Consider the following 27288-nt stretch of genomic DNA (forward strand, 5'->3'; position numbering starts at 1 on the left):
TTCAACCCAGTGTTTATCATGTAGCATAAGTTAACACAAGGGTAGCTTATTGTAGCTGGTCATTGCATTGTTACTGTTTTGTGTCTTACTCTCTTCATTGTGTTATTTTCAGTTTGTGTCTGTCATGTTAATAAAGATTAGCCAAGGGGACTTGTCTTGCCATCCCACTCTCTGGACGTGGCCGTTACACTAAGTTTACATCATGTGACATGCCTCCCGGCCACACTTTTGCACATTGTAATTACAGGGAACACAAAATATTGAAATAGTTCTTTGTGTGTTTCAATGGGCATGAATTCTCTTTGCTATTTCGGTCTGTTTCACTTTGCTGGTGTAATGTAACTCATGCTCTTGATAACTGTTGGCAGCTAACTCATGAACAAGTAAGACACATGGATTGAATATTCTTTCAAAAAGACTTACTTATGGAGTCACTTTCATCTAACTAAGAACTAAGTCCTTTATTTACATATTTGAATAAGATACTAAATGCAATGTAGTGTATTATTAGTAATGTTGGTTTGCCATCTGCTGTCTACTAGAGGAGGATAGGTTTCCCCTCTGAACCTGGGTTCCTCTCAGTTTCTTCCTCTTGGAAAAAGTTTTTCTTTGATCCTGTCAACTTACTCATTAGGGGCCCGAATAACTGTACGTTCAGTCTCATTTATGTAAAGTTGCTTTCTAACATTTTTTTAAAAGTGCTATTTAAATAGGCCTACATTAGAATCTTATTTAACCTAGGTATTTAACCTATAATAAAAGGTTCTCCTGCAAACTAGGGGTAGAGAGTCTGTAAATATATGCTTACGGTTCCAAAACCAGTTACCATAAAGACATCTGTCAAGTATACATCTGTGATGATCTGGAATAGAGGCTTTTCCAAACAGAGTACCAAGGTTGGCTTGCCAGATGACAAGCACACTAAGGAAAAACTACTGACAATATAGACTGGTTTAGACATGAACATACTGCCATTTAACTTTTCATTCATTCATGACATTTTTTCAGTGCCTAGAGCAATTCAGTGGGCATCAGTTGTTTAGTGCTCAACCAATCTAGAAAGGTTTTTAAATTCTATAACAGCTAACAGCCAACAATGGAGTAGAAAACACACTTATTTATCAAAAACAACAAAATAACCATTTTTGATTGTAAATGAATAGCATAAGCAAATATGCCCAGAAAGAATGCTCAATGCCAGTTATTTAGATGATAAAGGTAGTAAACTATTTTTATCCTGGTAATTGTTTTCCAATATTCACTCACATTTGATCAGTTGAGGCCATTTGTACCAAAATTACCCACTAAAGAGGCATTTTCATAAAAGTAATATTTCACAACCGTGCACCAAATGCTCATCATAATCTTAATTCCAGCTGCAGAAAACAAACTGTTTTTGCTAGAGAAACTTGGCATGATGCTTCACATGATGCTCCGTATTCCTTTGCAAGTGCAGTGTTAATAGTGTGCACTATTTGCCGTCTGTGTGTGTGGTGTACAATTGCCATCTAGTGGCTGCATACTGAAACAGCAAAAGTTGTAAAACCATACTGAGAACACAGGACCTGCTGGTGTTTGTGAATTAAAGTAATTTTACCAGAATTATGAGACAAAAAAGTAAAAAAATTATTAGTGGGCTAGTACAAGTATTATATTAGTTTAAATAACCTTCTCCAAAACTAATTAGGGCTTTAAGCAGAAGGAAACCAGGATCCTGAGCAAGACATCATAGTTAGAACCTTTATGAGTGCCACACTGATCACCATACTGAATATATCTACAGGAGAAGAGAGCTTGCTAATATGTCTGTTATTTCCTTTTAATGAAACATAACTACACACATTATTGAAAAATACAACAGTGGACACATGCATTACTGAAAATACACAAGCTAGTTTATGCAAACGATGAAAAATAATCAGCTGTTTTTGATATGGAGAACATGTGGTTTGTAAACAATGTGAATATTAATATGCGATTATTATTACTGTGCATTTACTCCGGCAATTCAGATATACAGATTAAAGATAAAAAAAAATACTGTAGCCAAATTGGAAACCCAATGTGCAATGTCTTCATTCGTTCATCACCAAATCCTCAACACAGTGCCAGGACAAAAGGGGGGGGGGGGGGGGTCATCTATTAAGCAAAAACTCTAAAATTCAAGTATGAAGGTCCTTAAAGATATAAATAATCTGATAATCCAACAAAACATGTTAAATATAACAAACCCTGAGAATACAGATAAAGAAACATCTGCACTTAATCATTTTTTTCAGTTTTACGCTGGTTAAAACTACACTCTTCATAATTAGAAGCCATGGATAGTGTTACAGCAAGAACACTATTTTCTTAATTATGATGCAGTTTAAGATGCACATTAAGATGCTTTGGGCATTACAGTTCTGAACTAAAATGGTAAAGAAAGTATCATTTATGGCGATGTCCAACTATTAACTACTGACCACAGTATTTTGGGGAACATTTGTGGTGCTCCTTCTCTGGAGTGTCTGAGCAAACATAGACCCTTTTTAAGGAGAGGCAGCATGCTACAGAGCTTTTACATCAGAGGGCCCAACTCTGATCCCAGTTATCTACTACCCTGGAAACCTTAATTCCAAGCCTAATCTAACATACCTGATCCTGTTAATTAGTGCCTCAGTAGCATCTTAATATTAGAGGCAGGTGCGTTGGAGCTAACCTGTGCAGGGTAGTAGATACACAGGACAGGCTTCAGCTCCCCCTTTTACAATGATTAAAAGATCTGACTAGGTGAATCATTCAGAAGGTTGCAGATTTAAGTGAATGGGAAAGAATGATGGGCTGTCAGAAATAAGACAGTGTTGGTCTTTTTGATCAAGGCTACTCAGTAGTGCTTACTTGAAGATGAACACATTTCTCTAAGCTTCTTCCACCTTTTGTGAGCTCAAGGTTCTTCTTGTAATTCTCCATGCAGATCTGGATACGCTGAGTGAAGTAAGTTGGGTCAGAAATGGCTCTGAGTAGGTCATTTTGTATCAGGCATAGATCATACAGTTCTAAAGTGGAAGCTGTGCGGGTCTGCGAGTCATTTGGACCCAAAAATACCTACAGAAACATAATAGATCACAAACACAGTTAATCCACTGACATGTTATATGGCATAAGTATTGAGGAAATATTCCTTACACACCATAGGATGAACAATAGTGTCTTTGTCATTTTGGCGGATGTTGTCATCAATAAAGATGTGTTGGGCTGTGGAGTCAAAAGGGTCAACCCACAGTGGTTTTCCTCCCAGAATGGAGTATGTGTTTCTTGCCCACCTATAGTGAAGTGCATTATTATCATTATTATACTCCTTGTATCCACACATCTGATGGGCCACCCTAGCTGATTACTGTTGCTCCAATACAATACAGTATTCTATATTGCAATTTTACATATATCCAGATATTCTCCAGGGTTCCCAGAGGTTCTCTCAGTGTTGTGTATTGGTTGTATTTGGGTGTGTTTACTGTTAATACCAGAAGACTTGAAACTAACCAGGTTGGCTGAAGGAATATATCTAATTGAATGCTCACCAGTCAAAGTGGTCCTGGAAGCCACCCAAACCCTTTAAAGAGCTCAAGTATTCATACAGGGTCCGTTCTCCATCCCGCGTGGACACGTGCTCTTCTCCACGGGTCAGAACCACACTCTTAGTGCTGCACCTGATCCGGCCTGGTGTTTTGTTCACACTCAACTAGAAAGAGAGAAAGCCCTCTTACACACCACATTCAAACAAAGTTAAACTCTAATAGTTTTTTCTATTGCCTACCTTCAGTGCTGGGAGGTCAGGGAAGATTGGATGGGATCCTTGCTCAAGGGCTCGCTGGAGAACTGTTAGGACACGGGACAGGTCTGTGCCGAACGTGCGGAACACGATGGAGAACTCCACCCCTTGTGAGGCCAGGTCCTGCAGAAGCCGGAAGAAGGAAGGTATGATCCAATGGTACTGTTTGCCATCTTCTCCTCTCACGGAAAACTCCTTGTCTGCAGGCAGGTGAGAAGGCCAGCGCAGAAGCTGAAGGTGCTCATCGAGGGCCTTTCGGAAGCGCTTGCCTGCCCCAACCGTGGTGAAGCCTGCTACTCTACCAAACTGAGAGTAATAAGTCACAGCACCCTCACAGGGTGGAAGGAGAGATGGAGTCTCACACATCCACTCCCATTTTCCTGTGTAAGACAAGAGTGATATTGTGATGCCTATGCAAAAATGAATCCAGTTAAGTGTCAATATTCCATGAAATATATATTTTTTGAAAAAGGCAAAAGTAAATTGATTAACCTAATAAACAGCTCTATGCTGTATTTTAAAAGCTATGGTCTAATATTTAGGCAATCATCTGCCGACATATTACATCTTACCTTTAGCCATCCGTCCCCAGGTCACAGTAGACAAAAAATATTCAAGAGCAGCAACCGTTCCTTGGTTTGTAACAGCATCGGATACAAGGATTGTGTTGTTTAGATCAAAGTGAATAACTACCTTTCTCTTTCTAACTGACAGTAACTTTGGAACTGAGACACTCTGATGTTCAGCAATGTTGGAGTTATTGTGGGTTCTACAGCTATGGGATTCGGTCTCAGGTATTTCGCAAGAATTCTCTGAGACAGACATAGTGCTGAGGAAAAAACGATCACTTTCCCACAATCCTTTTAACCCCAGTTAAGGTAAGCGGACCTGTAGCTAGTAGTTAAAGGACAGCGTGTATCTGGTAACGCAAAAGGTAAGTATACTTTTATTCACCAACAGTCAGTTTCAGACATGCTAAAACATAAATTCAGTCTCACTTAGCTAGCGTTAGCTATGTTGTTGAGGTAAATTATGCTAACTGAAACTATTTTACTAAACGCAAGCAGGACAAGTTTTAACGTCACCAAGTTTACATTTCCGTGTAACTAGCTAGCTGTTAGCTATGCTTGCTGATTACTTTAGCTCGGAGTCACAGCTAGCAGCGTTGATTTGAAATTGGAATAACTTACTTCCTTATTCCTGTCAATGACGGTTTAAAAATAAAGACGAGCGCCTCCTACAGGGGGACTTTAACAGATACTTTCTTCGTGACATTGTCATGACTACTACTAACCAATAAGCATAATTCTAGTCCTAAAACATTTAATTCTAAGTACTAAAATACACTATCTATAGTAATTATATATCTGTATTATAGATCAGTGTCTAAACCACAAAATAGCCAATTTTACACCCCATTCCAACAAATGAAAACAGTAAAATAGAAGAGTTGAGCTTGAATATACTCTAATCTTCCTTCTGGAAATTCATTTTTAACCATTAAAACCATCTGAAACTAATTTTCTTCCTTCAGATGAGATTTAACTTTAATGTTCAGTTTCTACAGGTAATTTGATGATTCAGCTGTTTGCAGTTTGTGGAACATCCGAGGTACTCCATGCCTATACTTAAGATACTTAAAGATTATTCACTGATTATATATTAACTACAAATTACTTTCTTTGGAATAACAGTGATAGTAATGCAAGATGCTGTGAATGGTAAAAAATGAGAAAATGTTAAGAGGTTAAGCCTTCTGCTGCACTACATCACATTATTTAATTTAAAATAATCTAACCCTGGCCTATGATTAATCTGTCCAGAGAAACCACACTAGTTAGTTGTGCATTTCAAAACTATTTTCTTTGTGACTTATTAAAAAAAAAAAAAAAAAAAAAAAAAACACAACTAGGGAAAAATGCATCCAACATACGTACCCCTTTAATTTACTCAAAAGGTTTTATTTATATTAACCATTTGTTTATCTTGAGCAGCATCATCACCAAACTCCCAGTGCCTGCTTAATATGCAGTGTTATACAAAAAGTGGGAAAACAAGACAGTTTACTTCAAATAAGAAAAGAGAATATATAAAGGTGTGGATAATGATACACGATACGCTACAGTTCGTCAACATGCATGTCTCGCCATAATTCAAGACGCTGCGTTTAATGTAGACATTTCCACAGGACATAGCGTAAAAAAAGTACAATTCAATGGAAGTACAAGACAAAAAAAAAAAAAAAAATGCTCCTGAAACAAAACACACACAGAAAAAGCTGTCCATACTCACTGACAAATGTTTACATGACTTTTGATTCATTTTAAAGCACCACTTAGCAAATCCTACAAATGAACAAGTTACACTCCAAAGAGATACAAAGAAAACCACTCCAAGAAGCCAGTCCACCTTATATGTAAATAAGGGCATGAATAGTATATTTTGTCCTGTGTTAACCATTAATTTGTGAATGCCAAAACTGTAGGGTATCAAGAATGTTTCCACATTTTCTCAAAAAGTGCATATCTGTGATAAGATGCTTAAACTCTAGGAGATGAACACAAGTGCCCAATCAGATATTAGCAGTGCACCTTTCTCTGTGGCTGTGTGATCAAATATTTGCACCCCTAGCTGTGAACATCTCTGTGCAAGTCTCCACCAATGAGATTCATCTCCACCCAGGCAATCCCTTCAGAATGCATTTTCACATATAGAAACTGCCTGCTTTCCTGTGTAGGCTCTATACCATCTTAGTGTTGAGATATATACGCATGGCTTTTTGTGGGGTTTTTTTCTTCCAATTTTCTGATTTCTAATTTTAAATGTTGCACAAATGCAACCTGAGCACCTCTGCTGGGCTTGATCGACTGACGAGCACTGAAGTCTCTCTTTCAAGGAAGTAGTTTTCCTGAGGCGAGGGCTGCTGTTGCTCATAGCCACAGCTTTAGGTCCAGTTTAGTCCACCTCTTCCATGCTGGTATAAGATGGTCCAGAGCACTCTGCTGAGCAGGCAAACAGATCAGATGTCACCTCCATGCCCAACTGAGGGGGTCCTTCAGGGTCCAGGTCTGTCCCAAAGAGTGCCTGGCTAGATGCCTGTAAAATAAATCAAAGGTTGCAAGTCTCGCAAACAGAATGCAAAAAAGTCAGATCAGTGAACAAAGGTAAAAGTAACCAGAAAAACCGGCAGGAAAGGTTATGACACTAAAAATTTCATTTATTCAGACAATGAAAGACTGACCTTTTATTTACAAAAAAAACAACAAAAAAAACCAAAAAAAACAACTCCAGCAGAACAAAAAACATCTCTGAAGAATTTGTACTGTGATATGATTATTGCTGGGACATGTGCAATATCTTAAATAGGAATATTTTAAGGATTTATTACACAATATTTAAAATGTAAATGTTCTAAAACATGTAATGGATTTTGTAGAGTACATGCCAGCCTATCAATTCATGTATGTCTGATACAGTAATTAAATTAATTAAATGCTAAATTAAAAAACAAAACCACCCTGAAACAAACACCATCTGGACAAGTCACACTTCAGACTTGTTTTGTTCTTCTGAAGTTGAATACTGTCATAAGAATGGGAATGTGGAAAACAGTGACATTTCCAATTGACAACAGTTGCTTCTTAGTGTGCAAATATGCAGTACTGTAATAAAATAATGATGGAATCAGATGTTGAGTAACTGACATCTACAGAAGCATTAATGGAAGCTACATGGATACACTGCAGTTGGGATGGGTTACATGAACTATTACAGAAAATACCAATATCCCTGAGTGTGTTAATCCAGACAATTCTAAATTACATTATTTGGTGTATAACAGGTCTGCACACATGTGATTTAGACAGTACACACTCTTTGTAATTATTAAAAAAATGTTACCAAATGACCAAAAGCACACACCATTCTGACCAGGTAAAACTACACTATAAGCAGTTTATACCTCTTATAAAAGACATTCTGTAATTAGGGCAATACAGAACTAGCTTTGGCAATCTGAGTTGAAAGTTGAGGAATATCAACACCACCTTGAAAACACAGAAGGATGGCATTACTTTTTATAAGAGGAAATGAGCCTGTCAAAGTCCCTGGTATTCTTATAAAGCCAGAGATCACTGCATGATAACTAGGACGAGCTACAATGTGAAGCAATATAGCCATTAATACCGGCAAGTCTGCCTTTTGATGGAATTAAAAATCACTCCATAAAAATATGCATTGAACAAGTATAATTAAAAAAAAAGACTTCTTTATACCTAGTCAGTTCAGCCATTGGGATGATATATTAAAGTCATACTATAGGAACTGAACTCAAATTCAAAGAATGTGTGGACAGTCTAATCTGGTATTATTTGAAGATAATGTGATGATCTTTTAAAATAAACTGACTACTGGCTTTGTTTACTGAACTTGTCAGCAGTTCAGCAATAGTAGAGGGCTATTAGTGCTAATGATTACAACTATAGACAACTGCTCCACACAGACATAGTACATACACATTTACAACGCAAGCTAAGTGAGCTGGAGTCGCTCTGTATGTGAATCAAACGCAAGTGAAACATTCTGTTAAGATGTATGGGTCATGCTAAAAATGAGTAATTCATGCTATGCTAAAGATACAGTACATGACGTTTAAAATCAAATAAACAAACAAAACACCTCAGACGACAGAGTGCTTAGCTTCTCATCCCAGAGTTAAGTAGCAACTTTTAAGGCATCACAGTGGCGACCACCATCTAATTCTAAGTGATCCAGCTACAGCAACTCTCAGATTCTTAGTGTAAAGTGCAATAATTTTAAACTTTTCTTTTGTGTGCGTGTGTTGTTGACTGTGCTCATTTTGACATCAGACACGTAGTAAACGTGGGTGGGTTTCCCACATTCAGCCTAAATCCAGTGAGATCCAGACAGCAAAGTGTAGATGAAGTTAAGCAGCAAGGCGAAAACTGCAGCCAGAGTGCCCAGGATGAAATATCTGACGCGGTCATCATCTGAATAATCGGAGACGCGGTCTTGTTGGTGCCCTGCCACTAGCCCTCCACGATCTTCTTCTTCTTCGTCTGCCGTCGCCCTGGCTCTTCGTGCTCGCACAGCAGGCCAGAACAGGCCCCGGGAAGGATCCTCTCGCTGCCAATCCTCTTCCTCCTCCAGTTCCTGCCATATCAGAGACGCCTGCGATTGGTGGAAACCTGTGTCAGCTTCGAGGATAGGGCCAGGCCTCAAAAGCACCCCAATTACAGCCACAGCAATGGTCATTTTGGCAATTCCCAAAATATAAGTTACATGCTACACATCTGAACAAAAAAGATTCACGAAAGATTCTGATTCGTAACCCACTGATGGAATTAGCATACTGTTGGTAATGGACTCACGGTATGCATACCAAAAACAGAGGCAATGACACGCTACATTTACTTCATTACATTTACTTATATAGTTGGCCGGTGTTATTAAATGAGTTTGGCTGAAGTAACTCAATACTTTAGTCTGTTTAAACAGATACTTTCTTGTTTTTAATTAAGTAATAGTTTAAATTACTGCTTTTATTTCTACTTATTATTTTAAAGTAACAGTACTTTTACTTGAGTACAGTTTTTGGCTACTCTACCCAACTATGACAAGGTCATATCCAAATAATCTGAAAGTTGGCAAAACCTTTTTCAATGAAATTCAAAAAGCAAATTTAAGACACTAAAAAATCCTGCACATTGAAAATTTGATATAGGAAGTGACCTATTAAATGTGTAGTAAGGTAGGGCAACTGTAGCTGACTAACTTGTTAAAAGCAAGACAAGATGCATCTTGACAGGTACAACTACAACACTTTTTTTTTTTTTTTTTTTTTTTTTTATAAAACTGCAGAGTGCTTGTATAACCACAAGTTATAGGAATATTAGTGTTTTTGTAATAACCCAATATCTAGGTACTGCATCTATCCTATACACTTGATAACAATCGATGTAAATGTCAATGCATTTCCCTGTGCTTAAAAAAGAGGAAAAAAAAAAAAAGCCTTACTTGAAATGCAAGCCATAATATTTCTCATAATATTGCTCTTTTTGAAAGAAAGGAAATTGAAGTTATTGAATATGGTATTCCACCATACTATGAATGCTGTAAAACACTGTACTTTTCCTTTACACACACTATGAGAGAGCTTATACAAAATTAATACACTATAATTTGACTGGCTGCTCAAATCTCTTTGGAAAATTTTAGCCAATGTTCCTCCAAAGTGCAGCCATGACACCAACTAGTAAATGTTTTTCCTTTAAAAAAACAAAACAAAAAACAAACCAACCAACCAAAAAAAAAAAAACCCCAAACAAACAAAAAAACCCCCACTTCTCTCCCAGCCAGCCTTAAATCAGCAATGATTCCATATTTTCCTGAGTGTACATTTTAAATGGGCACAACATTCTGATCACAGAAAGCATGCAGTTGTTGACGGGTTTACAAACCAATAGCACTGGTAACTTTGAGATATCCAGTTGTACAGAAACACAAAATATCCCATTGCACAACTACACTGTAATGCAGATTACCAGGTGATTATTGACGCTTTGTTTATACCGTTCTTAGCAGTTACTATGAACCCACAATAGCCATACTTCAGAAATCCAGCTCTGTACCATAAGATTTTATGCTTGGACTTTATATTCACTTTATGCCAAAGGTACTAACTCACATGACATTCAATACAATGATTTTGTCCTGCCAAATTAGTAGTGCCAGTGGTGTACTGGCAAAATTCCAGTAAAGGATTCTTAGTAAAAGACTCAATTTCTGATGCTGAATTATATGCACATTTAAGGAGACACAAAAGCAGCTCAGTATGACAACAAGCAATTGATGCAAACACCTGCTATTACTACAGTAACTTTCTATACCATTCATTTCATGAAATAAATGAAATTTACATTGCTCTGCAGCCAATGTAATGCCCTGGAATGTGAGGACATCAAATTCCTCTCTTGAAACTCAAAACTCCCACTTTTTTCTTTGATTAAATTCTACTTCATCATCTGGACATTGAATTTAAATTTGAATGCTTTCTCAAAAACCATTTCCTTCATGTTTTTCTCAGTGTCATTAAAAAAAAACAAAAAACACAACCACACACAAATCGCGTACTTCTCCAGTAAGACAGCCCAAAAAAACCCCCGCCTACTTTCCATGAGTTTGCACGGTGCATAGGGACTCGCAAAATTACTTTTAGAACCAAATAATGCAGCAATGGAATGCTATAATTTGCATCTTTTGATGAGACTTGATAAAGAACAGAAGCCATGTCTTGTGATTGTTTGCTTCTGACCATTTAATCCCTAATACATAAAATTAAATACCCATTTCTCTGAGTCAAGAAAATAAAATACTCCAAATGATCCAACACACACACACACACACACACACACACACACACACACACACACACACACACACACACACACTATTTAAAAATTAACAGTATTATTTTACACCCACAAGGCAATGGAGAATTGAGAGTGGCCCTATATAAGTAAAACTTCATTCATTCATTAGTATTTTCCAAACTGCTAGACACATTTTCCAGATTTCACAATGGGGGAAAAAAGGCACTTTCATCCAAAATAACTTATAACAGTGGGCCTCTGACTGACCCATTTCACCTGTTCACACTATCTGAATTCAGCTTTACACCAAAGAACATTATCCACAGGGGGCATAAACAATGCAGTGGCTCCAGATAAAGTGACGTGGGTGAAAATGAGAGCTGAGGGAGCCGGATATGAGCTCACCTGGCTGGCGGCAGCTCCGGCTGCAGCGGGCGACTCTGCTCCAAGGGGTGTGAGCAGGCGGGGCGGCCGCTCCACCGGAGAGTTCCTGCGACGGTAGAACAGTACATAGGCGTAGCGTGTCACCACCTGGCTCTCCTCCACTGTGGTCACAGTGCTGTCGTCAAACAGACGCCAACCTGGGGAAGAGAGACAGGAGAAGTAATGGCGAGACAGCATTTCTAGAAACAGTGAATAGTTCCATTGAGAAATTCACATTTTATCAAAGTAATAAGTTGGGCACTTTAAAAAAAAAATCTGATATCTTAAAATACATGTTACATAAAATATATACATTATTTCATGATGATTTGTTTTCACAAGTAAATGAGAAAAGGAAAGAAAAGGATGAGTTTCCAAACATATTTAATTTTCAAATTAATTTCGATAGTCTCTGCACACACAATACTTGCATTAAAATTACCCCAAGAACTCTGACGGCTTGAACTTGTATGCTTAACAGCAAGCATTCTTGTGCTGTGAGAAAAGCTACTGTTGCCCTCCTTGTGCAGCACTCCCAAGACTCAAACATCCAGCCAACAAAACAGCAGGTGGCCGGGTTCTTGATCTGGAAAAAAGAAGCCATTACTTACCAACATCACTGCGCTGGCTGTTCTTGTCATTCGGGAGACGTGCATAGGCTGTGTAATGGCCGCCAATCATTCCTCCGTAGTGGTTTATAACGGCATAGAGGTCATATATTGGAGGCTGCTGGACATCTTCCTTCTGACCAATACAGAACTTACTCAGATCCAAGTTTCTGGGGGCAGAGTGATCAGTGGCATGTCTGAGTGATGCTCATTTCTCAAAAAACAGCAACACAAACTATCTGATCTAGCCAAGGTGGGGTCTCAGGAAGACTAGGGGTTTACTTGTACCTCACGGGAAAGTCGACCATGTCGTTGATCTTGTCCCTCCAGATGAAGCTCCGGAAAGAGAAGCGCTTGAGCTGGATGATGAGCACGTTGGGCAGACGCCAAAGCAGCAGTTGCTTCGATGCCTCCCTGTGCTGCTGACATTTTGGACAGTACCTGAACCAAACAAAAGCACAATAAACCAAAAACAATACTAAAATTGTGATGAGTAAGCTCTTGGGTATTACTTTTTTCCATGTCTGTGCAGAGTGTAACACTTTTACTTCAGATATCTTTTTACTTTATAGTCCAATTTAGACTGCACAGGGCTTTGAGGAGGCGAAGTAAATAGGTTAGACGGGCTAAACAGGGATCCAGACACTGTGCCTGTATTCTAACTAGTTATTTTATTAGCTACGTTATCCACGTAAAGCCAGGTCTCATGTCTACTAATATTCTCTCCATACATTACACTTGTATTAGAACTAGGCCTAAGCACCATGCTTGCATTACTCTCTCTCACGCGCACACACACAGCAGGATCCAGTGATCACCAACATGTTATATTCTAAAACTCCCTCAAATTTGTTGATCAGAGGTACACTCGTAATGAGCTACTCTTAAAGACACAGTCCACCCTTTTGGCTGTTACAAGTGCTTGTGGGCCTACCATGCCTCCTCTGGGGCCAGCACCTCAGGCTTGGTGAAGAGGTTGAGGCACTGTTCCAGAGTGAAGTGGCCCGCTCTGGCGGTTTCGCTGGCAGAGCCCGGGTCCTCGTCGAACTCCAGCTCTTTGGAGCGCACCAGCACATACTCCTTCAGCCGCTCATTATTCTTCCACACCAGCTCCAAGGTGCAGTCTTCAGACATTTCCAGCACACCCTCACCTACAGTGGAAGTTGATGAACAAGACAGTGGGGGATGTGTGTGTGTGTGTGTGTGTGTGTGTGTGTGTGAGTGAGTGCTCGAAAAGAAGGAACCAGCTTCAAGAGACACATGACCAACACTAACCTTTGTCTTCAAGTTTCTGTTCCTTGTTGTTGGCATCTTGTAAGGAGATATAGAATTGAGAAGCACTACCAGAGCTACACTCAGAAGGCTGCTGGTAACCAGTCACGGCAGCTGCAGAAAAAAAAGCACAAAAGTAACACAAATCAGAATCACGATAGTTGTTGTAATAAAATAATTTTAAAAAGCAAGAATGAGTCTAATGAAAGTCCCAAACGTGATGGTACCTTCCGGTTTCACAGCCTTCTCGCAAGACGTTTCCTTCTCTCCAAACGGGTCCTGTGAACTGGGTGGCAGCTCAGAGAAACCAGAGTCTGTGGTGCGAGTGGAGAGCACGTCCACGTCTCCTACAGATCGAGCTGAGGCCTGTCCCGTCTCCGCATCAGGGCCCGAGATGCAATTGGCCTCCTGTGTATCCCCTAATCCACCTGCAGATTGAGCTTCTTTCTCCGACCCCAGACCCTCAGGAACAGCCCCTGTTACAGCAGACTGGTCCCCGTGGGACAGGCTGGCCTCCGGAGACGTCCGACCAGATTGGAAGGGGGGCCGGAAAACATTCACCGAATACCTGGACACAAGGCCAGCAAGGCGTGAGAGGACTGCCGTTTTGGATGAAAGACCCCTACACCGAAAGGAAGGTACGAGTAGCCCGTGATTCCTACCTGGAGTAGCCTTCCAGGAGCTGAGTGAGGCGTGCATAGGTTAGCCTGGACTCAGGCACGCTGATCAAAAATGGCAGCCCCACGTTCTCAAAGTTAGGTCGGCACAGGGACTTATGGTTGGGCCAGTGGTTTTTCTGGCAAGCCCTAAAGAATAAGAGAAAATACTTTTTTGTTGCCATGACTAAAATCAGCTTTGATAAAATGTTAACTGCAGACTAAAATTTGCAGGTTAACCCACCCACACTCATGAATAAGCAAACGTGCCAAATGAGCGACTCACTGGTTGCAGTAGCCCACGCGGTAGCAGCGTGTGCAGCGTTTCAGCTTCTCCTCATCCGACAGAGGCGGCTTCTGACAGGCAGCGCACTTGGCTATAGGAATACTAGGAACCTGAAGCCTCTGAAAGCAAGAAAAATGCATGCAGATGTATTTATGCAATGATAAACACAAATCCTCATTAAGTGAAAAGAACATACAGGTCTGAACAATCAAATACCGTAAGGCGACAGATTTAGTGTAATGGTGCATTATACCTGATGCACCCTTAGGAGCAGCACCTTCTCCTTAGTCAGCTCTTTGGACAGCACCTCAAAGCAGAAGAGCATGTCAGAGGACGAGACCGTGTCAAGGTAGTGAGACGGCAGAAAGAGCCGATGGAAGCGACCCTTCACAACCTGGAGAGGAAACGCATCAGCACAGTTTATACCAGCAGCTACAAGGTTCATCTGCTAAACAGGACCAGGAGGGGAGAAAAAATAAATAAATCAAATCAATCAGCAGTGCCTATATAGTAAAGGTGTCACTCAACACCCTCAGACGTGACAAGGGTAAAGTGTTGGTACCTCTGCCAGCCTCAGGTTCTCTGGTTTGACCCTCACGCTCCGAGAAATGGACTCCAACACCTCTTCTGTGCTTGAGTTCTCCTTACTTACACTTACCAAAAACTGCATAAAACAGTTAACAAAATCATTTTCAATAGAAATATCAAAAAATGTAATGACATTGGGGGTGGGGGGGACTATTAAACAACTACATATATGCATGTGTAAAAGTATTTACTGCATTTTACCTTTACTGGTTTCTTGTGGGGCTCCTTAGCAAAATAAAACACAGTCAGCACCTTTTGTTTCTGAGGCAGGGGGACAGGTAGGTACAGGAAGGGGTCAAAGGTAATAGAAACCTAGAAAGAGAGGAGAGAACTGGTTAGAACTAGAAGACTAGAAGACAAAGCATGAAGACTATTCTCTGTCCTGGTTCCCAGACAGCAGAATGACCTACTAGCTGTGCACACTCGACGGCTACAACTACAGACCGGTATCACTGCTCTCTTTCATCTCAAAAGCCCTTGAACAAGCAGTTTACAAATCAATTGTCTCTCTTCCTCACCCAGAACCAGCTGCATGATCCCAATCAGTCTGGCTACAAACCAGCACATTCTACAGAAACAGCCCTCATAGCAGTGACTTCATGCTGCTAAAGCTGCCAAACTGTCATCTGTTTTGAGTCTTCTAGACATTTCAGCAGCCTTTGACAGTGAAACACATTCTTCTCTGTTCTCTCCAGGCTTGGTGTGACTGGCTCTGCATGGAAATGGTTTAGTCCTATCAGGTGACAGAGGATCCACATCCAAACCATGTAGACTCTCCACTGGTGTTCCACAGGGCTCAGCATTAGGCCCCCTTCTCTTCTCTTTGTATACTCGTTCTCTTGGTGATGTAATATCTTCTCAGGGTTTGTCCTACCACTGCTATGCCGATGACTCAATTATTTCTCTCTTTTCCACCCTCTGACACTCAGGTCTCCAGACGCATCTCAGCATGCTTGACTGACATTGCATCATGGTTTTGGCCCTTTCTCTCGCAGGAAGCTACCCAGGTGCTTGTGCAGTCTCTTGTGATCTCAAAGCTAGACTTGCTACTTGCTGGTCTTCCTCCAAGAGCCGTCAAACCTCTTGTCCAGAATGCAGCAGCACAACTGGTCTTCAATCTTCTGAAGTTCACATGTTACTCCGCTGCTACGTTCCCTTCATTGGCTTCCAGTAGCTGCATGCATCAGATTTAAAATCTTGATGCTTGCCTATAAAGCCAAAAATAGACCAGTCCCTTCATACATGAGGTCAACGGTCAAAGCCCGATCCGTACCTCGAGTACTTCGAACCTCAAGTACGGCTCGGCTTGACATACTGTGCTTCAGGTCTCTTGGAAGACAAGCATCGAGACCATTTTCTGTCCTGGCTCCAAGATGGTAGAATGAACTTCCACTTGCTGTCTGGGCAGCAGAGTCCCTTGCAGTCTTCAAACACAGACTGAAGACCCATCTATTCGTGGAATATTTAAATGACAACTGACCCTGCTTCTATAATGACTAAGTAAGTCAGTACTTATTGTAGGGTATTGTTTATTACACTGATGTGTAACACAAACTAGTACTTAAAACAATGTTCATTGTACTCATCATTAAGATAGAAGTACAAAATACATAAGGTCTAAGCATCAGCAGTGATCCCTGCATTTCTACAGTATCCTAGATCATTGGTATATTGGATTCTAACCTACTGCACTGGCTAGGACATATTCTATGAGTAAATGACAAAGCACTTTTGTAAGTCGCTCTGGATAACAGTTGCTACATGCCATAAATGTCCATATAGCAGAGTCTCTTGCTGTCTTCAAAAGCAAACCAAAAGACCCACCTATTTGTGGAGTATTTAAATAACAATTCATTCTGCACCCATCAAATTTTTATACTATTGTTGATTAACTGAACACTAGCACTTATTGCTTAGTATTGCACTTAGTGTTTTGATATAGATTTTTTTTTTTGCATTTCTTCTAGGTATCGGCATGCAATCCTATATTTCAGCAGTATTCTAGTTAAACAGTATCTCTAACCTACTGTACTAGCTAGGGTGTATTCTGAGTAGATGACAAAGCAGATTTCTAAGTCACTCTGGATAAGAGCGTCTGCTAAATGCCTAAAATGTGAACATAAGCTTCATCCAAAATCCAAAGCAGCAAGATGTCTAAAAGACCACCACCATCACAGGAAGAGAAGGAACAGCAACGTACGTACACACACGTATACACACACACACACACACACACACACACACACACACACACACACACACACACACACACACACACACACACACACACACACACACACACACACACACACACACACACACACACACACACACACACACACACACACACACGCGCGTAAGTCTTATTCATTAAAACAACATTCTAAAGAATCCAGACTTTCTTGGCTCACCTTAGAGCACACTGGACAGACCAGCTTTGACTTGTACTGGCCTTGGAACAAATCAACTATGAATGAGTCATTCCTCATCTTATGCCTTTGCCATGCTTCTTCTGCTACAACCTGTCAAATCAGAAATGCAAACACAATGGGATTCTAGCCAGTGTTAATTAAATATAAGCAGATAAAACAGAGCAGTAGACATCAATGCACTCTTCATGTGCAAGGGAAATGCTGAGAGCACAGAGGTCCATCAGATCATCCTTTTACTTGCAAAGAGCATTCTGAAACAGCTGGCCAAACTGATTTAGAGATGAGGCCCAGGCCCTGGGGGACCTCTGTGTAATCCCATGAGCACCCAACAAGGAATGTGCTGCTCTGGACATGGCCTGCCATGGCCCCCACCTCATCTTGGCGCCCGTCCGAGTCCACTGTTTCTGTGTAGGGTTTATTCTGGATACGGTTCAGGTCCTCGTGTAGCCCATCCAAAAGGAAGGCCATGAATTCCTGGGCATCGTGCTGAGCATAGCCTGTAAACTGGCTGGCCTTACTGGCCACTATTGCCTGCAGGGAGACACACATCGGGCTGTTCACCTGCTAAATGTGGGCTGATGACAGGGGGCTGGGGAGTGGGCAATGGTGCCAGCAGGGTGGCATTAGGTAGGTTTAGGGAGACTGGTACCTTTAATTTAGAGGGCTGGAAAGCATGGTGGGTGCCTTTCCATAATGCCCGGAGCAGCACGGCAAACCCTATGGCCAGTCTTCCACCTGTGCCCAGTGGGTTATTACAGTTAATCTCTGCCTCAAATGCCCGATCTGGAAATGAGGGAAATGGAAATGTTATCATACAAATACATTCAGCAACCAGAACATAACTGAATTTGCTGTACAAGCAGGTTTTCACCTGTTTGCTTTTGCTTACCATGGAAATAGTCCCTCAGCTCCCTGGTGTTGGACAGAGACTGGATCACACTATTCATAAAGCAGGTGTTGCCCAGGTTGACGAGTCCTGTGAAACCAGGAAGACACACCTTCTTCTCCTCCTCTTCCTCAACTCGCTCGCCCCCCGAAGGAGGAGCATGGGTCATGGGTTGCACCATGCATGTGGGCTTTGGCTGGGGAAAGGAGCAATGCATTGCAATGCAATGCAAGGCTTAGAATGCATTTCGATGCTTGGACAAAAAGACCTCATATGGCCACAGAGAACCTGCACTACGTCTGCCTTTAATGTCTAAAATGCATCTGTGAGGCGTTTTAACATGGGAAAGGAGGAGCACTTTTTTTCTGGACTGGAAAAAATGAATTAAACGACAACGGCTTCTGTCTTACTGCGGCAACAACTGGCTCTTGTTTGACAGGAACATGCTCAGAGACGGAGCGTGGCACCACCGCATCCAGACCAGCGTCCTCCGGAGCCCGAGGGGGCTTGGGCTTCTCTTCACCTGCCCGAGGCTCCTCCTTGGCAGGTAGGGCATGCTGGCTGCTCCCTGGCTGACTCACGTCAAGGGAGGAAGTACCGGAGGGTACGGCGACCTTTGCGCCCCCCACTGCACCTTAAACAGAGGAGGATAGAGCTTGTGGTTAGAAAACAAAAGGTCAAAGCTTAAAAGGGCAACATCAGTGAGAAAAAGCAGGAGCTTGTCAGCAATGCAAGGAATATGTTCAATAAATCACATTCCCATTCTGATCACTGCAGCATGAAATTCAGTATTAATTCCAAGCCAACAGTCAGGCTGTATAAGCAGAGTAGTTGTCAGCGTTGAGTAGCACAGTGCTGTGTGTCAGAGTACTGGTACGGGGACAAGGACACACATGTATTCGACAGGGTGGAGTCTAGCGCAGACTCGTATTAGGTTACTGGATCATTCTTTGTATATGCATTCCTTCATTGAGCAGTGCCCTCATTTCCACACACAAACATGGACATGCTGCACCACCTCCAACATTCTGACCCCTGCTCATTCACTCGGTGAACAAAGATAAACTGTATGACTGTGATTCAGAAGAAGGAAACATGCACAATACAAAAAGACAAAGGTGTTTTATTTGGATGACGTCTAAACGCGAACGCCCAAACTTACAGTTAAAAGACTAAACAATAGATTGCACATAAGACAAGAGAATTCTTGGACAGACTGACTGTCAGCGTGGGCGTCACACGCAGGTGTGCACACATGCAAGTAGAAGCCAAGCAGCAGACCTTGTGGAGCTGGGGCCTCCAGGCCACCCCAGCGCTGGCTGCGTCTCTTCCTTAGGGTGATGTCAATGCGGGATGGGGTGAAGGAGTAACTGGACTGCTCTGGCTGTATAAGGTTCCTGAAACATTGACAAAGGAAAAAGACGAATTCAAAGAAACTTATGCTGGACAAGAAAGCTCAAGCCATGAAAACCAGAGACAGAAGCTCTTGCCTGAGTTTAACTTGCCACTTGAAGACTGTGTTCGGTCCACGGTCGGGATGAAGGCGCAAAAAATTAGCATCACTGAGAATACAAAAATACAATGGGGTTAAATTTAAATGGTGCAAACATCTGCAAACAGAAGCATTAACTATGTAGGCAGTGTGCTATTAAAAACCAGTTACTCATATTAGACATGACAACCACAAATAGCAGAAAAAAAACATTTCTGAATTTCCAAAATTGGGAGAATCCAGAACCTTGCCTACAGGAACTGCAGCACCTTTCCCATATGTAAATCCTTGTGCAGTGCTCAGAACCAAACAAGAACTGATCAGTGAGTATCCATCCACCTGGTCTGGAAGATGAGGGTGAAGTCTTGTTCCCTGAAGAGCACCCTAGACGTCTTCCTGCAGATTTCTTTCAAGTAGACGTTGACCACCATCAGGTCCGTCCCTTTCTCGTACGAGTCATTCTTCACAAATTGCAGGTTCACCATTGGCTCTGGGCCTAGAAACATACACATACTTTGCCAGACCATTTTTGATTTTATTTTTTACTTTTGTATTTTCCCCTTCAGTCAGCTGCCAGTCACTCAAATCCCCTTCACTCTATTCCTCCAGGACTGGCATTCAAGATTGGCGAAGACTGTTCAGTGTTCAGAGCACTGCTAACAACCACCAAGACCATGTACGAGACTCCATAGACTCTTGACTGAAATGGTATCTAGCTCTGTGGGATAGTGTGTGAACCCTACTGCCCAATCTCTCCCCCAACCCTGGAACAGGGCCAACTGCAGCTCTCCCTAGACTCCTTAAAACTCGCAGGCTCACATGGCAAATGACATCGGTTGCTGCTCTCCAGTCAGGCTTTGATTTAACCAAACACACGCTATGCACACACATTAAAAGATTCATAGCTATGAAGTACGCATCTGGGCAAGGAAGTAACATATCACATTTAAATAAAGCATGACAAATATGAAAGCTGAAGCAAAGACTGTTGTGGGAGGGTGCTTCAGGACGACTGCCACTGTGGACTTTACTCCAGGCTGTGCTGAACTGACCTTCATTCTCTTCCTCGCGACTCTTCTCACATGGTTCCTCTTTGGATCGGTCTCTCTTCTCCTCCCCTGCGTGCATGGTGTCCTCCCCTTTGGAGGATGCTGCTGGGACAGGAACCTCAGACCCCGTGGTGTGGGCCAAGACTTCTGGTTGACCTTGGCTCTGCTCGGCAGCGTCAATCCTCTCTTCCTCCCTGTACTTCTCACCGTCCTCCCATGTTGTTGCACTTCTACAGGTTTCCTCAGGCCTGTGGGGATGTTTGGGAGTTGGAGTTCTTACTTGGGGGGCCAAAAGGTCTTTTGATGCTGCTGTTGGTTCACAAGCAGGCACCTCGTCCTTCTTAATTTCTTCCTAAAAGCCAAAAGTCCTAGGATTACTCACGTGACTTATTTCCACCATTAACCCCACATCTGTGTAACCTCGAAAGAACAAGGACTCTCACCTTAGTGTTTCTCTCTGGATTTTTCTCAACTTCATTCTCTGGCTGTGGCAACTTCGACCCATGGCATATTTGACCTTTCACCTGGGGTTCTGCCTCGCTTTCCCACCCACTGGAGGACGGAGAAGTAGAACTATGGCTGGTAAGCGTGACAGACTTGCCATTAATGACAGTTTTGGCCAAAGGCTCCTGTGTAGGGCTTGCTGCTACACTACGCTCCTTTACGTGCTTGGAAGGGCGGATGGTGCGCTTGGCTATGGGCTCGGGGGTCCGGTCATCCTTAGCGCCCGGTTTAGCTTCGGCCACCTTGACTGCTGAGCCCTCCACATGCTCTGCCTGTTTGTTCTTAATCCCTCTTTTCATTCCCCGGTCGGGTTTACCGCGTTTCTGGTCCGGAGGTGCTGGTGTTTGCTGTTTGGTGGTTTTGAGCGTCTCCGAGATTAGGCTGGATTTCCCAGACTGTTTTGCAGGTAAGTGATGACTGTTGGCATTCTCACTTAATATGTTCACTGGTTCAGTTTCCTTGCTCCTCTGCTATGACAGTCAAATAAAGCAAAAACAACAAACGTTAAAAGTATATAGTTATAGGTAAAGGTAGTTCTATTGAAGCAGACAGGCTCTAGAGCAGCAGAGCCTCCTACCATAAGAGTGGGCCAGGTGTTCAAGGGGATCTTCTTGTGCATAACAAGCTGCAGGATACTGCCTTTCTCCTTGTACAGCACTTTACTGCAGGAACTCTCAATCTCTGCATGCAGGTGACAGCCCCATTCACGCCCATCTGAGCACACAACAGTTCATGAGGCAAGGTGCAAAACGTGCACACACAACAAATAGCCTAAATGCATCAATTAATGATAACAGCTTGATAAGTATGAGGATGTATACAACTCTGTACATACGCAGCGAGTTAAAACTCAAGTGAGATAAGATGAAAGTCACGTTTACCTGGAAAGCGGACTTGGCAGGCGGTGTCGGAAAAGGCAACATCCACATTTTCCACTCTCAGCACTTCCTCTCCACATCTGAGCCGGACAATCACCTCATTGACGTTCTGCTTCCAGTCCAGTAACACATCTCCACAAAAAATATGCCACAAATCAGACATGCACACACTCAAGCTGACATTTACATACAGACAGCAATTAAACATTGCAAATGTCATTAAACAAACACCTTCAGGTCTGCAGTGAAGGAAACTTGCACCCCCCCCCCATTAGTATATTTAAATATTTTTTTTTATTAGCACTTACTACAAATAAAGCAAACAATTGTTTTTAGATCTGAAAATAAGGGTCAAACTCAGTACATTAAAAGACAAACATTTTGCACAACTGAGACATGAATTAACACTTTTCAAAGTACAAAACCAAATTTAGAGTGTTACTACAAAGATATACCCATTGGCTCAAAACAATGATGAAAATAGGAATCACTGAAACACTGGTCCGAGTACATCGCACTACAAGACAACCACTAACCACATCTCAATCTTTATTACACACAAAAGCACTTGGGTAGTGATCTCATCCTGCACTCAGAACAGGCTGTAAGCATGCAAGTGTGCAATGGAAGAGAGAACAGCTCAGAAACAGAAATGCAGAAAGCTAGCCTATATTTATCAAGAATAGCCCCTGCTTCACTCTCCTGTGCTACATCCAAGTGAAAAGTCCATGTAGCTATATTTTAAAAATCACTGAACAATTTCTAATTCCAGATAAAACATCAGTATGTAACCACAGAGGCTAGTGGGCTAAGCCTGGTTAGTGAACAGCAGAAGTGCTTCCTGCATTATGGCTTTCCATGCATGTTTGCATAGTGTAGAGTAGACTATTACAGCCCAGGAATGACAGTAGGGTGCTGCTGAAAGCTGGAGTGGGAGCACAGAAGACTGGGAGAGGTGCTTCTGTGCACTGGGCAGGGGGAGGGCCGGTGCAGGGCAGAGCTGCTCTCATGACCTTGACAAAGGCCTGCTTTACTCAGACAGCCTCTCACAGGCTTGGGTTATAACACTTCAGCATTCAACAGTGCAGCAGTCAAGAGCATGCACACAAAAACGCACCCACACACACACACAAACATACAGTGCAGCATAAAATGGACAGTTGCAATTAAATATTGGGCGAGTCGGAAAATGAATAAATGAACAAGACAAATCTGGAACAAAAGGGGGTGCTCATGAATAACTGCACAAAAATGAGAAAAGAACTCTGTGAATAAATACTAATTCAAATGACAAACCACTGGTAGCATGAGGAACACCATATACTATAACAAGAAAATATGATTACTATAACATGTATGCAAGTAAGACAGTGACAACAGTTATTGTAACTGAACTATTTCGGTATTCTGCGATGAATACAATGGCTAGTTAAGATTTTAAAGATACTGAACATTAGTTGCACTTATTGTCTATATTGTAGCGATACCTTTGCTCTATGCAACAACAGAAACTGAGGTACAGAAGCTCCAGCTTTTTTTTACCCCACTGATACAAGCCTGACTTCATAGGCTTTTTATAAGGAGACAAATACAGGTGTCGAAAGAAAATGGAGAAAAAAACAAAACAAAAAAAATGATTAGTCAACTATAATGATGCCCTTTGTCTCACTGTACTTTTTTTGCAGCTGAGAATTTCACTTTCAGTCCTTTGTTTTGTTCCCACAGTAACTTATCTGAAGCTGCACTGCACAACAGGGTAACAAAACCTAAATGTTGCTGTATTACTAGAAGTTAAGCATATTATGGATAGTAATAAGAGAGAGCATTCGTTGTACAGTAGCAGTAGTGACAGGTGAATGGTTGTAGAGAATACAAGCACAAGAATGATCACAATGAGGAAACAGACAAGCTTTTCATATTGATATAGATGACACCAAAATACATTTTAAAATTAATGTAACCATACCTTTAAACATTGTCCATATTAGGGATACACAATTATGACAATAATTCATTGCTTCTGAACAAGGAATTGCACTTGTTCATAAATCAATGGTGATATTTTAGCGGTCATAGCACGTTGTACAGAAAAATCCTGCAATTTGTGAGAACACTCAAAGGCGCAGTAGGTATATCCATGACTAGTTAGCACATTCAGGGGGAAAATACTTTTTTTTTTTTTTTTTTTTTTAAAGACCATGTCCGCACAACCTTTTAACTGTGGAGACAATCAACTCATGATGTTATATTTAACAATATCAGTATTATGGTTTAAATACTATATACCAAGCAAATAACTACATTCTCTGGACACACAACCTCTGAAATGGTCTTCAGCGAATTCTCATACAGGTGTTGATTATCAATTTGTTTTGCACACAACTTAAAGGTGCCAAGGAAGGAGACAGTGGGATATCTCATTAAAGCCAATTCAAATCTGTATATTTTCCTCATCCACAGATTGACAGTATATTGTGAAATCACCTTACAACATTTTGTCATTCAGCGGACCATTTTTGGCCATCTACACAGTGTTCATCCTGCTCTAATGATGTATATACTAAAAGTGACAAAGCACCAATGAGCAATTAATTCAACAAAAACCTGAGTTCAAGGCCTGTGCTTACCTTTTCTAACCTCCGTGTTGCCAGCTGCAGCAGCACGCTTGGCCTCCTTACTCTCTTGGTTGGCCCGATCCTTCTGTTTCTTCTTGCTGGTGCTTGTGGTATCATCGGGTCCTCTCTGCGCTCTCCTGCGGCCCACCTCACTGGAAGCAGTGCTGCTACTGGCCATCTTAAGCCACTTTCCACTAATGGGTCGGCTGTCACCCACCTCACTGCCGCTACCGGAGCCGCTTTCACTGGGGTCTGGTTCTGAGCTGTGCCGTTTCCTTCCCGGTCCAGCTATCTTGGCGGCGTTTCTAGTCTAAACACTCCCAGAACAAAATCGGGGTGTGGGGTGGGGGGCTGAAGATAAGAGAGAGCAGCAGTCATGCAAAGAATGACAGAACAAAGCTACATGAGGCACAAACACAGGCCCCCAAAAGCCCTTCACATTAGATACAAATGAACGCTAACGTTGTGAAGCCAGCTCAGACCTAAAACCTTAATCCTCGCGAGCTGACGACAAATAAGGACATTCTAGTTATCAAACACGAAGATGCAAGCTATGCTAGCTAAGTAGCTAGGCTAATAACAGAAGATAAAATGTCCAGGTTATTTGATGGCACGTCCACTAAAAACAGAAATAACGCTAACGATCTAACAAAACTAAATGGGAACATGTCATTTTCTCAACCAAACAACGTGGATAACCTAATCAATTAAATTTAATATCCTATCTAGCTAGCACATATGTAGTAGATAACTTACCTAAGATAACTAGGTTGGCTTGCTGATCAAACGCATACGAGAAGATTGTTATTACCATCAAAATTCATTATTGCCGGTGTCCATAATATTAACTAGCTAGCCAGTCAACTGTACCCTGCTAGATAAACTAACGACCATTGCTAACTAGCTAGCTAGCTAACCAGCCCAGGAAACGAAAAATAGCTAAGATAGCTAGATAATTTGAAACTGTGACACTGTGGGGCAGTATATACGTCAACACAAAAAGGACCAGCTAGGTTAAGTTAGCTATATCTTAGATGACGTTTGTCCTGTTTAAAATACAGTCAACCTAACCTACGTTAGCTAACTCTAGCTGACAACTGCCCGACACTTGGTTCGAAATTTAGCTAGCTGGTTAACCAACTGTCCTGTTTTGACACAGTTTTGTTCTTCGACAAGTCAAGCTTCACGTTAGCAGCCAACACTCGGCTACAACATTATTAGGACGGCTAGTTAGCTTATATGTCCAAGGTAGCGGGCAGTTTTAGGTTAGGTTGTGAAAATAATGAGGTATTGGCAGGATAGCTAGCATAGATAACTGGTCATTTTAATGTATGAGGCAGGGCCAGCCAACCTAGCTAGTTAATACGCTTAGATACGAGTTGACTCAATCAACAAACACAACCACGTAAATAACTTCTTGTTAGCTAGGTATCGTTGTTGGCTACGTTACCTAGACTACTGGCTAGCTAACTATCAAACTAATGAGTTCAACGGTAGCATTAGCTAGCTATCTGACAATTGCAAAGACGAAGTAGCAGTATTAATTCTCTGCTACAAAAGCGAAATTATCTAATATTGATGTACACTGGAGACACACTTTATCATTACAACGATTACTTACAGTTTCGTCGAGAGTATTACGACTGTTGCCCTCTTCTTTGTTCACCAGCAACAAGCCGGCAACTCGGTGTCACTTCAATCCCAGGCTTGGAATACCGCAACGGGCCGCCGCATCTGCCCGCATTGGCTTTTGGTAGCTTGCTAACTAGCTAGCTAACTTACAAACTTAAGATTATGCTGTTTCTAGAATATTCTAACCAGGGCCCATTCTGTTGGGCTAAGTGACCGATATAAACAAAAGAGCTGCGGTAATGAGTCTGCTCCACCTGCTCGGCAGATCCGCGGCCGATGACTCTCACTTCGGGCTGTAAAACACACCGGACAGATCTCGCACCAGTTAAACTGCCTCAGTGGTAACAGGCAGGATTTCCGGCCAATAACTCTCTAAACGTACAACCACCAGGGGTCAGTAATACACGTCAAGTAGTCTTGGGTGAGTAAAGAATCTCCACTTTAGACTTGCTTGATCAGTTATCAATCTTGTACTGTGTCGTTCTCGTTCAGCATTTAAAGGAAAATGTGGTAACTTTTGTTCGTTCATTGTTCTATTTTACCGTACTTTATATGGTGCATTGTCTTAATTATTGTAAACGTTGTTTAAATTTTTATAAATCGTTGTTTTATGGAAGCCCATTACTTTGTCATGGTTAAAACTGCCCTACTGATACATTAAAACCCATGACCATGAATTGCTGGACAGAGAACGGTTATTAACTACAAAGGCAAAGTTCATAAATTAACTTTATGATGGCTTGACAAAGCAGATAAAATAAT

At 41.6% G+C, this 27288-nt stretch overlaps 2 protein-coding genes across 10 annotated transcripts; both read right to left on the reverse strand.

Annotated features, from left to right (window-relative positions):
* Positions 1-1805: 1805 nt before the first annotated feature.
* On the reverse strand, positions 1806-5030 carry si:dkey-32e6.3 (uncharacterized). Of its 2 annotated transcripts, XM_026998153.3 has the most exons (5): positions 4387-5024; positions 3800-4194; positions 3564-3724; positions 3173-3305; positions 1806-3087 (listed from the first exon to the last, which is right to left on the reverse strand). In XM_026998153.3, exons 1-5 carry the CDS (start codon positions 4637-4639, stop codon positions 2863-2865), a joined length of 1167 nt encoding a protein of 388 aa, XP_026853954.2. In that variant the 5' UTR covers positions 4640-5024; the 3' UTR covers positions 1806-2862. The 2 variants fall into 2 exon arrangements, with proteins under 2 accessions (XP_026853954.2, XP_081563387.1); XM_081707261.1 differs by lacking the exon at positions 3173-3305 and having other exon boundaries at positions 4387-5030.
* A 909-nt stretch (positions 5031-5939) lies between these two features.
* On the reverse strand, positions 5940-26879 carry usp19 (ubiquitin specific peptidase 19). 8 transcript variants are annotated; one of them, XM_081706845.1, is made up of 26 exons: positions 26516-26877; positions 24907-25245; positions 22283-22411; positions 21979-22115; positions 21341-21871; positions 20901-21249; positions 20188-20344; positions 19847-19918; positions 19578-19753; positions 18767-18990; positions 18360-18552; positions 18120-18253; positions 17843-18001; positions 17450-17560; positions 15240-15350; positions 15013-15114; positions 14704-14844; positions 14451-14569; positions 14171-14314; positions 13736-14076; positions 13512-13622; positions 13171-13387; positions 12525-12677; positions 12240-12406; positions 11611-11786; positions 5940-6910 (listed from the first exon to the last, which is right to left on the reverse strand). In XM_081706845.1, exons 2-26 carry the CDS (start codon positions 25070-25072, stop codon positions 6770-6772), a joined length of 4461 nt encoding a protein of 1486 aa, XP_081562971.1. In that variant the 5' UTR covers positions 25073-25245; positions 26516-26877; the 3' UTR covers positions 5940-6769. The 8 variants fall into 8 exon arrangements, with proteins under 8 accessions (XP_081562971.1, XP_026853936.3, XP_081562968.1 ...); XM_026998135.3 differs by having other exon boundaries at positions 18767-18984; positions 19638-19753; positions 26516-26876; XM_081706842.1 differs by lacking the exon at positions 5940-6910 and adding an exon at positions 6937-9004 and having other exon boundaries at positions 21341-21868; positions 26516-26878.
* Between the last annotated feature and the right edge of the window lie 409 nt (positions 26880-27288).

This window comes from Electrophorus electricus, chromosome 24, assembly GCF_041902795.1.
Source record: "Electrophorus electricus isolate QZ-2024a chromosome 24, ASM4190279v1, whole genome shotgun sequence".
In the NCBI taxonomy this organism is placed as follows: domain Eukaryota; kingdom Metazoa; phylum Chordata; class Actinopteri; order Gymnotiformes; family Gymnotidae; genus Electrophorus; species Electrophorus electricus.